This window comes from Rhinolophus hipposideros (genome assembly GCF_964194185.1).
Source record: "Rhinolophus hipposideros genome assembly, chromosome: 12".
Lineage (NCBI taxonomy): Eukaryota > Metazoa > Chordata > Mammalia > Chiroptera > Rhinolophidae > Rhinolophus > Rhinolophus hipposideros.
Window position 1 is genome coordinate 33,325,955 of NC_138058.1, and position 15,006 is coordinate 33,340,960.

General features: G+C 40.4%; 2 protein-coding genes and 1 pseudogene across 6 annotated transcripts in view; 2 read left to right on the plus strand and 1 right to left on the minus strand.

Moving 5' to 3' along the window:
- Nucleotides 1-15,006, minus strand: part of EHBP1 (EH domain binding protein 1) — a 668,483-nt gene that overhangs the window by 552,801 nt on the left and 100,676 nt on the right. The window lies entirely within an intron of this gene.
- LOC308506046 (ATP synthase subunit gamma, mitochondrial-like) lies at nt 1,185-2,274 on the plus strand. Its single transcript, XM_081068872.1, has one exon. The coding sequence runs from the start codon at nt 1,207-1,209 to the stop codon at nt 2,101-2,103; it is 897 nt and encodes a 298-aa protein (XP_080924998.1). The 5' UTR covers nt 1,185-1,206; the 3' UTR covers nt 2,104-2,274.
- Nucleotides 12,038-12,801, plus strand: LOC308505785 (ATP synthase F(0) complex subunit B1, mitochondrial-like; annotated as a pseudogene). Its single transcript has one exon. The product of its transcript is annotated as an ATP synthase F(0) complex subunit B1, mitochondrial-like (transcript).

Consider the following 15,006-nt stretch of genomic DNA (forward strand, 5'->3'; position numbering starts at 1 on the left):
TTTCCAGGGACTGAGGGGTTTTCTAAGACATGGGACTTTCAGTGCTGAAGCCAGGATGAGTGCTCACCCTATAAAGAAAATTGGTAGATATGTCTAAAGAAATAGAGGAGTAAAAGGGTACCACATAATATTAAGACTTATAGAAAGAAATTTCGTACTGCAATTAAAAACTATGCAGCATCTATAGCACACCCTCCAGGCTGCCCAATTCTAGCCCTGTTAGTGGTCTTGAAGCTAGTTTGCACCTCCTTTGTAGGTAAATGATAGATATGCAAATCTGTATTATTTGGTAGACTTTGACTTCCCCTTTTTTTGCCAGTTTTGCCCCCATTTGTAATTCAATCCTTTTATTCCATTTAAATTTGTATTTCTTTGGCTTTTCCTCTGAACCGGTTATAACACCTGTCTAGTCACCTCACTAAGTAAAGAATAAAATAAAATCTTTAACACGTGTTCATTCTTGTATCTGTTCTAGTGATAGTCATGATTTTACTTTTCTCTGAAGAAAAAAAAAGTTTCCCTAATTTGTGTGTCATCCTTCCGCAGGGGCCATGCTCATCTTCCTTGTATTGGTCCAGTTCTAGTATATGTGCTGCTGAAGCAAGTACGGAAAATTATTTTTTAATAAGGCTGCTGTTAAAAAAAAGAAACAAACCATTGGCCAAAGTCCCTTTTGCTAAGCCATGTCACCAAACCAAAACTTAATCACTAACTGAATTGCAGTTTCAGTCTTTCCTAGGAGTGAAATTTTAAACCAATCACTCTGGAATTTCCTGATCAATATTAGTGAGGTAATCTGGCAGATAAGATCCCTAGCCTCCCCTAAGGGAAGGTTAGATATCCTTGCCTGAAATAATCCACTCTTTAACTTCTTAGTCCCACCCTCTTTCTTTGTGTAAAAACCTTCCATTTTGTACAACCCTTAGGAGTGCCTTTCTCCTTGCTAGATGGGATGCTGCCCAATTCATGAATCACTTAATAAAGCCAATTAGATCTTCAAACTTACTCAATTGAATTTTGTTCTCTAACACTACAAAGGTAACTACTAGAACAAAAATACAAACCCTCTAACTTAGCAATAAAACCACAAACACAATAATAAAGACAATAGACTCAAATGTAATTGTCATATCAATAAGTGTTACTAGGCCAAATTCACCTGTTAAGAAACTCTCGGACCGACCTTCAGCTTGGGCCGGTACCACCATGTTTTCTCGGGCGGGCGTCGTGGGGGTCTCGGCCTGGGCCGTGCAGCCGCAATGGATCCAAGTTCGAAATATGGCAACTTTGAAAGATATTACCAGGCGACTAAAGTCAATCAAAAACATCCAGAAAATTACCAAGTCTATGAAAATGGTAGCGGCAGCTAAATACGCCCGAGCGGAAAGGGAGCTGAAGCCAGCTCGGGTGTATGGAACAGGATCTCTGGCTCTGTATGAAAAGGCTGATATCAAGGGGCCTGAAGACAAGAAGAAACACCTCCTTATCGGAGTGTCCTCAGATCGAGGGCTCTGTGGGGCTATCCACTCCTCGGTTGCTAAGCAGATCAAAAGTGAGGTGGCTACGCTCACAGCAGCTGGGAAAGAAGTGAAGATTGTTGGAGTTGGTGATAAAATCAGGGGTATACTTCATAGGACTCATTCTGACCAGTTCCTGGTGACATTCAAAGAAGTGGGAAGAAAACCCCCTACTTTTGGAGATGCATCAGTCATTGCCCTGGAATTATTAAATTCTGGATATGAATTTGACGAAGGATCTATTGTCTTTAATCGATTCAGGTCTGTCATCTCCTATAAGACAGACGAAAAGCCCATCTTTTCCCTTAATACCATTGCAAGTGCTGAGAGCATGAGCATCTACGATGACATTGATGCTGACGTGCTGCAGAATTACCAAGAATACAGTCTGGCCAACATCATCTACTATTCTCTAAAGGAATCCACCACGAGTGAGCAGAGCGCCAGGATGACGGCCATGGACAACGCTAGCAAGAATGCTTCTGAGATGATTGACAAATTGACTTTGACTTTCAACCGCACTCGCCAAGCTGTCATCACAAAAGAGTTGATTGAAATCATCTCGGGTGCTGCGGCCCTGAATTAATGAAAATCAACTTTCATCCTCAGACAAGAGGTAAAGAAGGAAAATTCAGCCAGTTAATTTTGGTTTTAGTTTACTGCTGTCCTGGTCAGAAGAAATTGTTGGTCTAATTGTTGAAATTACCAAAGACAGCAAGATATTTGTAAATTATCTTACAATAAACAACTTACAATAAAAAAAAAAAAAAGAAACTCTCATAATAGACCACAAAGTAATGACAAAAACCAAATGATTAAGAAAAACTGAAAACAAAAGGATGAGAAAATATGTTTTTACCAAGCAAGTATAATAGTTTAGCAAAGATCATGATCTTAATACTAGACATGGGTGAATTCTTGCCAAAAATCATTAAATGCGATAGGGTTATCATAAGGTTGTGAAATTCACAAAAAAGATATAACTCTTATTAATATCTACGTAACAAATAACCTACACTAATAAAGAAAAAGCTAGGGGAAATACAAGGAGAAATAGAAACATCAGTATAAGGGAGATTAATTTACATTCCTTTTAGGCCATGTCATAAGGTAAAACCTAAATAACACAATTTTTATATTTACATATCAATGTTTATATTATATGTATATGTATATCAATATTTATATTTATATATCGAACTTATAATTTATAACTAAAATTTTGTTATCCTGTATTTACAATTTCAATATTAACTCTAATATAATTAGGTCACAAAGAAACTTCAATAAATTCCAAAAGTAATGTAATTATAGGGGAGAAAAGAACCTTTTCCCTTTACCTTCCTGGATTCAATACATTGGAGGTTCACAAGATATAAGACTCAAGGAGGCAGTCATTTGATTTGAGGTTTATATACCATCTTAAGCTAAATAAAGGAATAGGGATTTGGGGCTTTGGGGGAGGCAAGTTATATGCAAAAGGCATATATAGAACAAGATGCAGATGTAAAAAAAAAAAAGAACGTTCTCATGATACAGAATATCTCTGAGATACATTCACTCAGTTCCAGCTACAATAGTTGCCTTGTTGCTTCTTACGTGGAGTACTCTCCTCCCTCGGGCGTTAGCGTGGGATGTTTTCTCTGCTTTGAATGTTCAACTCCAGATATTTGCATGGCTCACTCCTTCACTTTATTCAGTCCTTTGCTCAAATATCACTTAATCAGCAAGACTTTTGCTGACCATCTTATATAAAATAGCAACAAGCCCACCCACCCACACCAACATACGCTTCTTATCCCCTTATCCTGCTTTTCTCCATAGCATTTGCCACTTATCACTATATTTTTACTTGTTTATTTCCCATAAAAATGTAAGCTCCATGAGGGCAAAGAATGTATCTGTTTTGTTTACCACCAAATTCCAAGTGCCTAAAAAATAAAAAAATGCTTGGCACATAGTAGGTGCTCAGTAAATATTTACTGAATAAATGAACATATTAAGTGAAAAAAGCAAGATGCTGGACAGTGATTTTTAATACGCTTCTACTTACTTTTTTTTTTTAAACTACACATGTAAATGCTTCTATGTGCATAAAATATCTTTAAAAGTTTACAGAAGAAATAGGTCATGCTGGTTGCCTGCAGGAAGGTGATCTAGGGAGGCAAAGGGGCAGGGAAGCTTTTCACTATATTCTAATTGTAGACCCATGGGGTCACTCTGGCAGGGCTCAGAGAGACGGTCATGACTGAGCACTCTGTTTGGCTTTTTCTCCAGTCCTGCCAAGGGCCCAGAGTGTCCCAGGAGGCCCATCACTTCTGAAGAATCTGACAAGGCACCAGTTTCCCAAAAATGACTCTGTCCTGTTCTCCTCCCTACTCTGAAAACAGACTCTAGGAGAAAGAGGCTGTAAATGCATTTTCAAAGCCCCTAACTCTCACAAGAGCAAATGGAGACCACATACATTCTTATTCTTTGGGCCTGTAATTAAATCTTTATTTAGTAAAAATATGAATTTGCAGAGATTTGCAGAGATTTCATTCAACCTATTCAAGTCATGAATTGGATGAGAATCATATTCTTGTTCATTTTCACAGTTTTTATTAGCAATTAAAAGTTCATTGAATAAAGAATTTGTGAAGTTCTTTTAAAAATTTAAGCAGATCATTTTTTTGAATACCTTTTCCTTTTTTGGCTATTTTCTTTTTCTGAGCTCCACTGCCATATTTTCTAAATCTATCCCAACTAGACATAGACTCGATGAGCAAATAGTTTACAAAATAAAGTTTTTTCTAAAACATTCAAAATTATTAATATTACTAAGCAAAATACAAAAAAATTTAATGAATACAAAAAAACTAAATTTGTTTAAATAAAGCTAAATTGTTAGTTTAAATTTTTAGACTTTTTAATGAAATATTTAAATATTATTATAAAAATAAAACTTCACAATTCTGGGGTTTTAATGTCCATTTAATAAGCAAAGAGCCTCTAGGGGGAATGAGGATCTGTGTCACCTGTCTTCAGGGTCCCTGGTGGTTCTGCCGCAGGGTCTGTCGTGCTGAGATTGGCACTGGTCATGGGAGTTGTAGGACCCAGGAAACCTAGAAATGGGCACCAGTACATTTGCTCCAAAACTCAAGCCATGTGAGTGTCCAACTTTGACTGACACTTCCCGCTCAGGAAAAGAAAGGGATCCCTGGGCTTACAATTCATATTGACTGTTTAGAGGACAACAGTGAGTGTTTGCCTGCACAGAGGAGATAGGAGACCTTTTACTGCGTACAGTTACTGGCACCTAAGAAACCCCCATGAATTCTCAACATAATTGAAGGATGACAGTGCAGGAGAACAGGTCAGTCCCACCCAGTGGAATCCAACAAAATGTTGACAGGGTGCAACATGATCCTGGAACAGGTGCAGACCCACCTGCAGTGCGAGGAGGAGCTTTGTGCCCAGATCCAAAACTGGCCCTGGAACCACCCCAGGAGGAGGAGATGTGTAAATCCATTACTGCAAATGGCCCCATGCTCAAAAACAAACAAACAAACAAAATGTCCAAGACATTTCTTCTGAGTTAAATAATAAGGCAGTGATGGTGGTGGAACAGCCAAGAGGCAGCTTCCCTGTGTCTATATCCAAGAGAATTAAACGCAGGATCCCAAAGAGATCTTTGTACACTCAGGTTCACAGCAGCATTATTCACAATAGCTGAGAGATGGAAGCAACCCAAGTGTCCATCTATGGATAAATGGATACATAAAAATGGTTCATCCATACAATGGAATGTTAATCAGCCTTAAAAAAGGAGATTCTGACAGATGCTACAACATGGACGAACCTTGAGAATGGCCCTTGAGGACATCACACTAAGAGAAATAAGTCAGACCGAAAGACAAACACTGCATGATATCACTTATATATGTGGAATCTAAAGAAACTGAACTCATACAGAGTAGAGTGGTGTTACCAGGGGTAGGGACATGGGGGAAATGCGGAGATGTTGGTCAAAGGATACAAACTTCCAGTTATAGATGCATAAGCTCTGGGGATCCAATGTTCACCTGGTAATTATAGTTAATAGTCCTATATTATGTACTTGAAAGATGCTGGGCGTGGATCTTAAATGTTTTCACCACAAAACAGAAATGGTCATTATGTGAGGTGATGGAGGAAATAGCTAACTACAGTGGTGATCACTTTACCATATATAAGTGTATCAAATCAACACGTCGTACTCTTTACACTCACACAATGTTATATCTCAATTAGATCTCAATGAAGACCGGGGTAAAGTAAAAAGAAATAAACAAAGAATCTGTATTATACTTCACATATCTTACAAGTACATATATGTAAATGCATGAAAAATATGAATTCTTTAATATGGCAAAATGTTCCTCAGACACTGCAGTGTATCATTAAAAATGGTCCCCAACACATCACACCTCCCTGTGCCTAGCTCCTTTGCAATATGATTTTTGCCATGCCTCCCATCAAGAGATAGAGTCCATCCCTCTCCTCCCACCTCCCCCACCCCTTACATCTGGGTCCCTTAAGGCTTCACTGGTCAGTAGAATAAGACAGAAGTAACAGTGAGCAACTTAAAAAGCCTTGTAGTTTTTGCTTTTGACCTCCGGGGACATTTCTGCCATTATGTCAAAAAGCCCATTTTAACCTAGAAGATGAAAGGCTATTTGGAGGAGACCTGAGGCAGCCGAGCCAACAGCCAGCATAGCTGCCAAATATGTGAATGAAGCCGTCCTGGACCATCCAGTCCCAGTTGAGCTGCTGGCTGATTGCAGCCCCAAAAGTGACCCCAAGAGAGATTGGCAGAAAAATCACCCAGCTGTGCCCAGCCCAGAATTATGAGCAAATAAATTGTTTTAAGCCACCAAGTTTCAGTATGGTTTGTTATATAGCAATAGATACTGCGTGCAACTGTTGTGAATACTGAGCTGATTCATGAATGGCTCCAGAATTACAAATGAGAACAAAAAAGAAAGGAAGGAAGAAAAAGAGGGAGGGAGGGAAGGAAAGAGAGAGGGAGAAAGAGAGAGAGAGAGAGAGAGAGAGAGAGAGAGAGAGAGAGAGAGAGAGAGAGAGAGAGAGGAAGAAGAGAATGGATCCTTGGCACTACTGAGAAACAATATTTGATTAGGCCAGGACCTATCGAATTCATGCTCTCTGAAAAGAGAGATGTGACAAATTCATGTATTTTCTGTTATCTACACAAATCAGCCAATTATATTCTTTTTCCTTCTAAAGCAGTGACTCTCTCCAAGGTCAGCCAGGGAACAACCCACAAACCTTCACAGCATTTGGACTCAGCAGTCTTTTGTTTTGAGAATACAGGAGGAAATGTGGAGTATTAATCACGAGCATTCACGTTCAAGGTTGCAGGTCATACTGTACCAGCCCAGCGCTGAATGCAAGATCCCAGGGGAGAAAAACTTCCATGCTGCCATTAACAAATTATTTTTTTTCAATATATGGCAATGGAAAGAGAACTGACTCTGGGTGGTGAACACAATGTGATATACAAATGATGTATTACAGAATTGTACACCTGAAATCTGTGTAACTTTACTAACAATTGTCACCCCAATAAACTTTAATTAAAAATAAATAAATAAATACATTTATTTATTTTTGTGTGTGTTTGTGACATGCAAGGCCCTCTAAAGTGTGGGGGCACAGGACAGAAGTCCACTTATTTGATTAAAGGGCAATATTACCCTGCCCCAGTTTGGGAAAATAGTTGAGGCCCTTTTTCAGGATTTGCCTGCGAACTGTGACTAAGGAAAGTTGGTAATGGTTATTAAAAATTTAAATATGCCAATCTCTTGACATAGCAATCCAGCTTTAGGGAAACTAGCCTATAGAAATAAAAGGACCAATATATTAGAGTAACTGTGCAAAAATGTTTTTCACAAACATTGTTTGAAGTAGGAAAAAGTAGAAGCAACTTAAACATCATTAATAGGGAGGTGGTTCAATGAATCATGGTTCATTCACATTAGCTAATACTATGGCAACTGTTGAAAAGGTTGTTATGTCTATTGACTTGGAGAGATTTATTCATTCTTTCATTCATTAAACATTTCTAAGCATCAGCTATGAATCCAGCACTGTTCTTAGTACTAAGAATACAGCAGCAAGGCAAAGTTTGATACTCATGGAATTTGCATCTTAATGAAGAAAGACAGACCATAAAAAAATAAATAAGTAGTATGTCTGATGGTGGTAAGTAGGTGCTATTAAGAATAATGATTGTGGGTGAGGAGATAGAGTCTGGAAGAAAGTGAGGGAAGAAATTTGTGGCTACCAGGAAGAAGGGCAGTCTAGACTGAAGAAACAGTACAAAGGTCCTGACTTGGGCGTGTGCTTGATAGGATCTAGAAAACATCAAGGAGGCCAGGGTGGCAGGGGACAAAGGTAGGAGGTGAAGTCAGAGAGGAGAGCAGTAGAGTTGGGGTGTGTGTTGCAGATCATGTAAGACCTTGTAGCCGCTGGTGAGGATTTTGGGGTTTACTCTGTATAGGATGGGAAGCCACTCGAGGGTTTTGGGCTGAGGAACAATATGACCTGACTTACGTTTAGGAACCCTCCGCCTGCTGTGCGGAAAACAGACTGACAGAGAACAGGGTAGAAGCAGAGAAGAATGAAGAGGCTGCTGGAGAGAGAGAGAGAGAGAGAGAGAGAGAGAGAGAGAGAGAGAGAGAGAGAGAGAATGGAGCTAACACCAAGGTGGGGAGAAGTGGTGGGATTCCAGACAGGTTTTGAGGGGAGGGCCTACAGGATGTCCTAGAGGTGGGGTGTGAGCAAGAAGCCAGGTGACCATTATGTTAATGAGAGCAGCTACTTTCAGAGTAATATGAGCTTAGCATGATCCCATTTTTGTTCAAATAACAAATAAAATACTCTCTCCTCCTTGTGCATGGATCTTTGTATCGGGGTTATATGGCAGCTCCTAGGGTTGCCATAACAAACTACAGACTGGGTGGCTTAAACAACAGGAATGTATTTTCTCACAATCTGGAGGCCAGAGGCCAGACGTCTAAGATGAAGATGCTGACAGGGTTGTTTCTGGAGAGCTTCTCTACTTGGTTTGTAGACCACTGCCTTCTCTCTCTGTCCTCATATGGCCTCTTTTCTGTAAGGCCCCATCCTTATGACATCACGTAATCTTTATTATTTCCAAATTACAGTCACACTGGGAGTTAGGATTTCAACATCTGAATTTGGGGAGGACACAATTCAGTCTGTAATAATGAGCATAGAGAAAGTTATGGAAGGTGACCCACAGTTAGCATTGGTCACCTGAGGGACTGTGGGCCAGGTGAGGGTGTTTATTTTTTTTTTTTTCCTTTGAAAGGTTTTATTGGTGGCAGTGAGTACATGTCAATTAAAAACTTTCTTGAGAGACATTTAATATAGAAAGATTTTAAGAGAGGAAAAAAAAGCCACCTTGGCTCAGAATTCATCCCTACGCATATTTATCAGGCCACCACCAGCCTCTGGTCTGAGCTCCTGCTCCTGCCCGCATTCGCTCATGCCTTCGGTGGAGAAGCAGGCATGCTCACGCAAGCTCAGCATGTGCTGAGGGGGTTAAAGGAGCCAAGAAGAAAGTAAGCGGGTACTAGTCCCTTCCTTAAATCAAATGTGGGATGTCCATGAGAGGACTCTACCCCAGGCCTAGCAGGCAACGCAGGGGAGTGTCTGAGATGGAAGTGACTGGAAGGAAGCCTTAGTGATCCAGCCAGTGAAGTCAGTGGAAGTATTAGGTAATCCTGCCACCCTTCCCCTTAGGAGATTCAGAGCTGGGCGATAGCAATGACTCCAGCTGGCACCTTCTGCACTCCCCACCCAACCCTCTTTGGTCCTGTCAAGTGAGTCTAGTAGTTTTCTTTGCCCATTTAGAAAGGAGAGAACGCATATCTTTCACTTCTCTAGACCCTTCCTTGCTAGGAATGGTGAAGCTTGCCGCAACTCAGCACCCAGACTATCAGTCAGGGTTCTGAATCCCAGCTCTGCCACTTGTGCCCTTAGTGACCCTGGGCAAGCTGCCTGACTTTGCTCAACCTCAGCTGATTTTTAGTGGAGATAGGAATCGCTACCTCATAGAGGTGTGGTGAACATTCAGTGAAAGAACGTAGACAATTTACCTGTTTCTGTGTCGAATGGGACCTACCCTGCTGACGCACTCCATCAACAGGAAGAATAATGTCATCTTATAACAGAACCTGCCATGTGCCAGATACCTTACATGGTATTCTCCACACATGTTCTCCAAGCCTCACAGAGACCAGGATTCCTTCTACAACTGAAGAAAACTATGGATCATTGAAGAGAGGTAACATCATTCAAGATCACACTGCTCAGAAAGAGTGGACCTGGGATTCAGGCCCAGCTCTCCCCACCCCAAGGCCTGAGCTCTTTCACCTCACCACCCACATGATTTAATTTGTATGAAATCACCTGAGAAACATAGACCCCTGGGTAAACACAAGGTATTGGTATCTCTCTCTAACAGTTCATTCCTGGATGCAATCTACCCTGGGACTGCTCATAAATTCACCAGATTCAGGCTTTTTATGCCCATCACTGAGTCTGACAGTCCAGACATTCAGCTCAATGGGTGAAGGTTAGTGCTGGCCTTTGCTTCTGTGTCCCAAGTACGCATTTGTGGAGGACGCTCCACAATTGGAGAGCCCGCAGGCAGAGGCTGAGCCCCATCCACACACTCAGTGATCTTCAACTAGTCAGTCACCTCTTGAGGCTTGGGGGCACAGCTGTGAAATAAAGATGGACCCTTTCAAGGCTTGGATTCCTTTCAGCTGTAAAGATTTGTGATCCCACAGAAAAGCTGCCTTGGGCTTCCTCATCTGGGAGTAGAGGCCATGGAGAAGCCTTGAGCCTCAAGGTTTCTAGAAACTGTTAAGGTCTAGAATCGACCACCCCTCAATTGGACAGAGGACACACGCGATAATGCAAGTCACACAGCGAGGTTTATTTCCAGCTAGCTGGGGTCCGAGTATCTGCCCGACGCAGCGGGTTTCAACAAGGACCCTGAGCACTCAAAGCCAAGGGTTTATATAGCATCTTTAAAGCATCCAGTAATTTTCCATAGCTTCAAAGAGTATACATATCATGGGCTTGTTCCACATTCTGGGGATTTGACGAGATAAGCTGGCTTGTACCCCACCCAGTCGGCAGTTAACAAGATAAGCTCTTTTCAAACAGGACATCTGGTCCACACCCTGTTAAGGTCATTCAGAAAATGGCTTCCTTTCTTATGCTAACCTACTCTTATAAAACCTCATCACAAATACCAGAGATCACAAATCCCTGCCAGGATCCCCCTGTGGACATAAGAATGTCCAAACCTGTAGAGAATTCTCATCAGAGTTTATTTGAGCCAAACTGAGGACATGTGCTGGGGAGCAAGATCCCAAATGCTCTTGACAATAACAGTTTTATGGTTTCTTTTATGCATTTGAGATTAAGGAGGGTAGTAAAGGAGATTACATGGCATGGGAGAAAGCAAGGTGGGGATTAGATTACAGGTTAAGGTTAAGATTACTGCTCTCTTGAGGATGGTCATGCCTTTGAGGGGTATTCTGGCATTTCAAAGGTATGTTAACTTAGATGTACAGATACAATGAACAGGGCTTGCTTAAGGCAAAGATAAGCCTTTTACTAAAGATATTATATGCCTGGGGCGTGACTACACACCAGGACCTGCCCAGTTAGGAATTTATGATCAGATCACCCTGTGAGGTTACTTTCCAAAGAACACTTTTTCCTCCATATCCAAAACACAGCTCATGGTCTAGCCCTGTGTTCTCTTCCTGTTTCTCTTCTCTTCCTGTTACTTACATTCCAGTAAGAAAGCCCTTCCCATTCCAGGTACTCTGCTCATGCAGAGTACCTCTGACTGGAACACCTTCTTACTCTTGGGAGTGTGTGGCTAGCTCCTCCTCAGCGTTTAAGATACCACCTTTCTAGGGAAGAGATCCAGAATATATCATTTTGAATTGGTTTTCTACCTGAATTCCCCTTATCTGACTAAAAACAGAGCCTCCCAAAAGAATTCAAAGTTTATAAATGTCCTCCCTGAGACTTTTACAACTAGGGAAGAAGATTGGCTCCCAGAGAAGTTTCAAGGGGATAAGAAGTCACCTAAACACACATTTCACAAAACTATCACTTGTCCCATCTATTCTCCTATGGGCCCATTTATCTCTCCTAAAAGTCTTTTATTTTCTACTAAGTGCCTTTCTCCCCACTCCTTCCCCTAGTAAGATGGTTTCTAATTCCCAAATTCTAACAGCGTCTTCAAGTCCCATTTTTCTGTGAACTACATACATATGTGAATAAAATTCTGTCATTTCTCTTGCTAGCTTTTTAAATTAAAGTATATTTGACACGTAGAGCAACCATCTTGCTCCTGCCTCTGACAGACTATCCCATCCAGGTCACTGGGCCTCCCAGACAGCCAGGGGCCCTCCCTGACCATGTTGTCCCTGGTGGTTCTTTCTGCCGCCATCACAGCAGCCCCCCTCTCTGAAGAATGAGGCCTTCCTTAGTCCAGGGGTATTGCAGGCAACAAGGATTTTTCACACTGGACAGCCAAGTCTTGCCCCTGTACCACCTCTTCCTGAATGTGGAGGAAAAGTTCATTATGGGCTGATCCTTGAGGAATTCTTCTGGTTCCTTTATCCTAAAACCAGTACAATAGAAGCCTATGTGCTCAGAACTGGGTTTATCTTATATTTCCTAAGGGAATACATGTGATTACTCCAGAGACCACTTCTGTCACGTCAACAATAGGGTCGATTGCCTACATAATTGAAAATTATGGAGTCTCTATTGGGGAATTTGCTGATAAACTCAATGAGCAAATAATTGCCAATCTAGAAGAGGTGAAATAAGCTTCCATCAAATACGTCAAATACGCAACTGATCTGGAAAAGTCACAGCAGGCACTGATTCAAATTGCCATTACATTTTTGATGTCCAGAGAAATAACATTGCTATGGCCTTGGAGGTTACTTACCAAGAACAGCTGCATAGAGTATACAAGAAGGTAAAGAATCACCTGGATTATCATATCTCTGTGCAGAATATGATGCGTTGGAAGGAACAAGAGCACATAATAAACTGGGGGGAGAAGCACGTGGCACAGAGCATCTTTGTACAGCAGGAAAAGGAGACAATTGTCAAGTGCATTGTAGACCTAATGCTGCTTGCAGAGGCCCAAGCACAGCCAGTTCTGTAAATGCACCTATCCCAATTGAGACAGCTGGAAACAGTTGACTGACTAAATGGAAATTAGTCTATGTGACAAAATCTTTCTGTATTGCAGTCTACTGAGGTTACAGTTTACCCTACCTAAAAATGAAACGCTTGAGTTTTATATAGTGAGAGAACTAAAACAATCTATTGACCAGTAAAAAAAAAGGTATAATTGACATACAATATTAGTCTCAAGTGTACAACAGTGATATAACATTTGTATACCATACAAAGTGATCACCATAAATCCAGTACCAATAACTATCTGTCACTGTAAAAAGTTATTACGATATCATTGACTATATTCCTTGTCTTGTACATTCTGTCACTTATTTTATAACTGTAAGTTTGGACCTCTTAATTCCCTTCACCTTTTTCACCCATCCCCCTAACACCCTCCCCTCTGGCAACCATGTTTGTTCTCTGTATCTATGAGTTTGTTTCTGTTTTGTTTTTTCTTCATTTGTTTTGTTTTGTCTTTTTTAGATTCCACATATAAGTGAAATCCGATGGCCTTAGTTTTTCTCTGTCTCACTTATTTCACTTAGCATAATACCCTCTAGGTCTGTCCATGTTGTCCCATATTGCAAGACTGCCCTTTTTATGGCTGAGTAATATTATATATATATATATATTAATATATATATAATATTAATATAATATATACGAGGTCTGGCAATTAAGTTTGTGATCTTGTTGCAACATGTTGCTAAGCTTCTTTTGATATCAGAGAGATTATTTATTATGAATTTTTACCAACTAGACAAACAGTTAGCCAAGTTTACTATTTGGAAGGGCTGAAAAGTCTGTGTGAAAAAGTTAGATGAAAACAACCTGAACTTTTCACCAACAATTTATGGCTCTTGCATCATGACAATGCATCAGCTCACAGGGCACTGTCTGTGAGGGAGTTTTTAGCCAGTAAACAAATAACTGTATTGGAACACCCTCCCTACTCACCTGATCTGGTCACCCAATGACTTCTTTCTTTACCCAAAGATAAAGGAAATATTGAAAGGAAGACATTTTGATGACATGCAGGACATTAAGGGTAATATGATGACAGCTCTGATGGCCATTCCAGAAAAAGAGCTCCAAAATTGCTCTGAAGGGTGGACTAGGAGCTGGCATCAGTGCATAGCTTCCCAAGGGCAGTACTTCGAAGGTGACTGTAGTGATATTCAGTAATGAGGTATGTAGCACTTTTTCTAGGATGAGTTGGCAAACATAATTGTCCGACTTCGTATAATATATATTTATTTTACATATACATATACCACATTTTCTTTCTCCATTCATCTGTTGATGGACAGTTCGGTTGTTTCATATCTTGGTTACTGTAAATAATGTTACAATGAACATAAGGTGCATATATTGAAACCGAGGGTCCTGATTTAATGTATGATTTTTATTTAACATGTAGCGTTCACAGCATGCCCCATAAGCCTTGCTCAGCTCTTTCCCTTACAATTATTAACTCCCTGAGACAGCAAGAAATGATAGCCAGGCCCTGACTAATGGTCACAAGGTATGGGACCTATTAAGCTAAAGATAACATCATGGCCTAAGTTTCCTTTCAGCTCCTGAGCCCTAAAGCAGAATGACCCCTTGGCTATGGCCCCATTAAACCAGACTGAGGAACTCCGGAAGCTGACCTGAATACCTGAAATCATGATTTATTGTCTTTATCTCACTCTTAACTAACCAACAAGACCCAAGACCCCCCCAACCCCTTAACTCATGACTTATAATCTTTGTTCTATAAAGCCTCTTGTCTGGAAGCCATCGAGGAGCTAGGTATTTTGGAGCACAAGCTCACCAGTTCTCCAGATTGGTGCTGATCTTGAGTTGTATGAATTCTTTATATATTTTGAATATTAACCCCTTATTGTATATATCATTTGAAAACATCTCTCATTCAACTCATTAAAAGGTGGGTTGCCTTTTCATTTTGTTGATGTTTTCCTTTGCTGTGCAAAAGCTTTTTAGTTTGATGTAGTTCCATTTGTTTATTTTTGCTTTTGTTGCCTTTGCCCAAGTTGATATATCCAAAATAATATTGCTAAGACTGACATCAAAGAGTTTACTGCTTATGTTTTCTTCTAGGAATTTTATGATTGTAGGTCTTACAATCTGTAAGTCTGTGATCCATTTTGAGTTTGTTTTTGTATATGGTATAAGCGGTCCA

Coding starts and splice junctions, on each gene's coding strand:
- LOC308506046 (XM_081068872.1), top strand. CDS start 1,207: ATGTTTTCTCGGGCGGGCGTCGTGGGGGTCTCGGCCTGGGCCGTGCAG.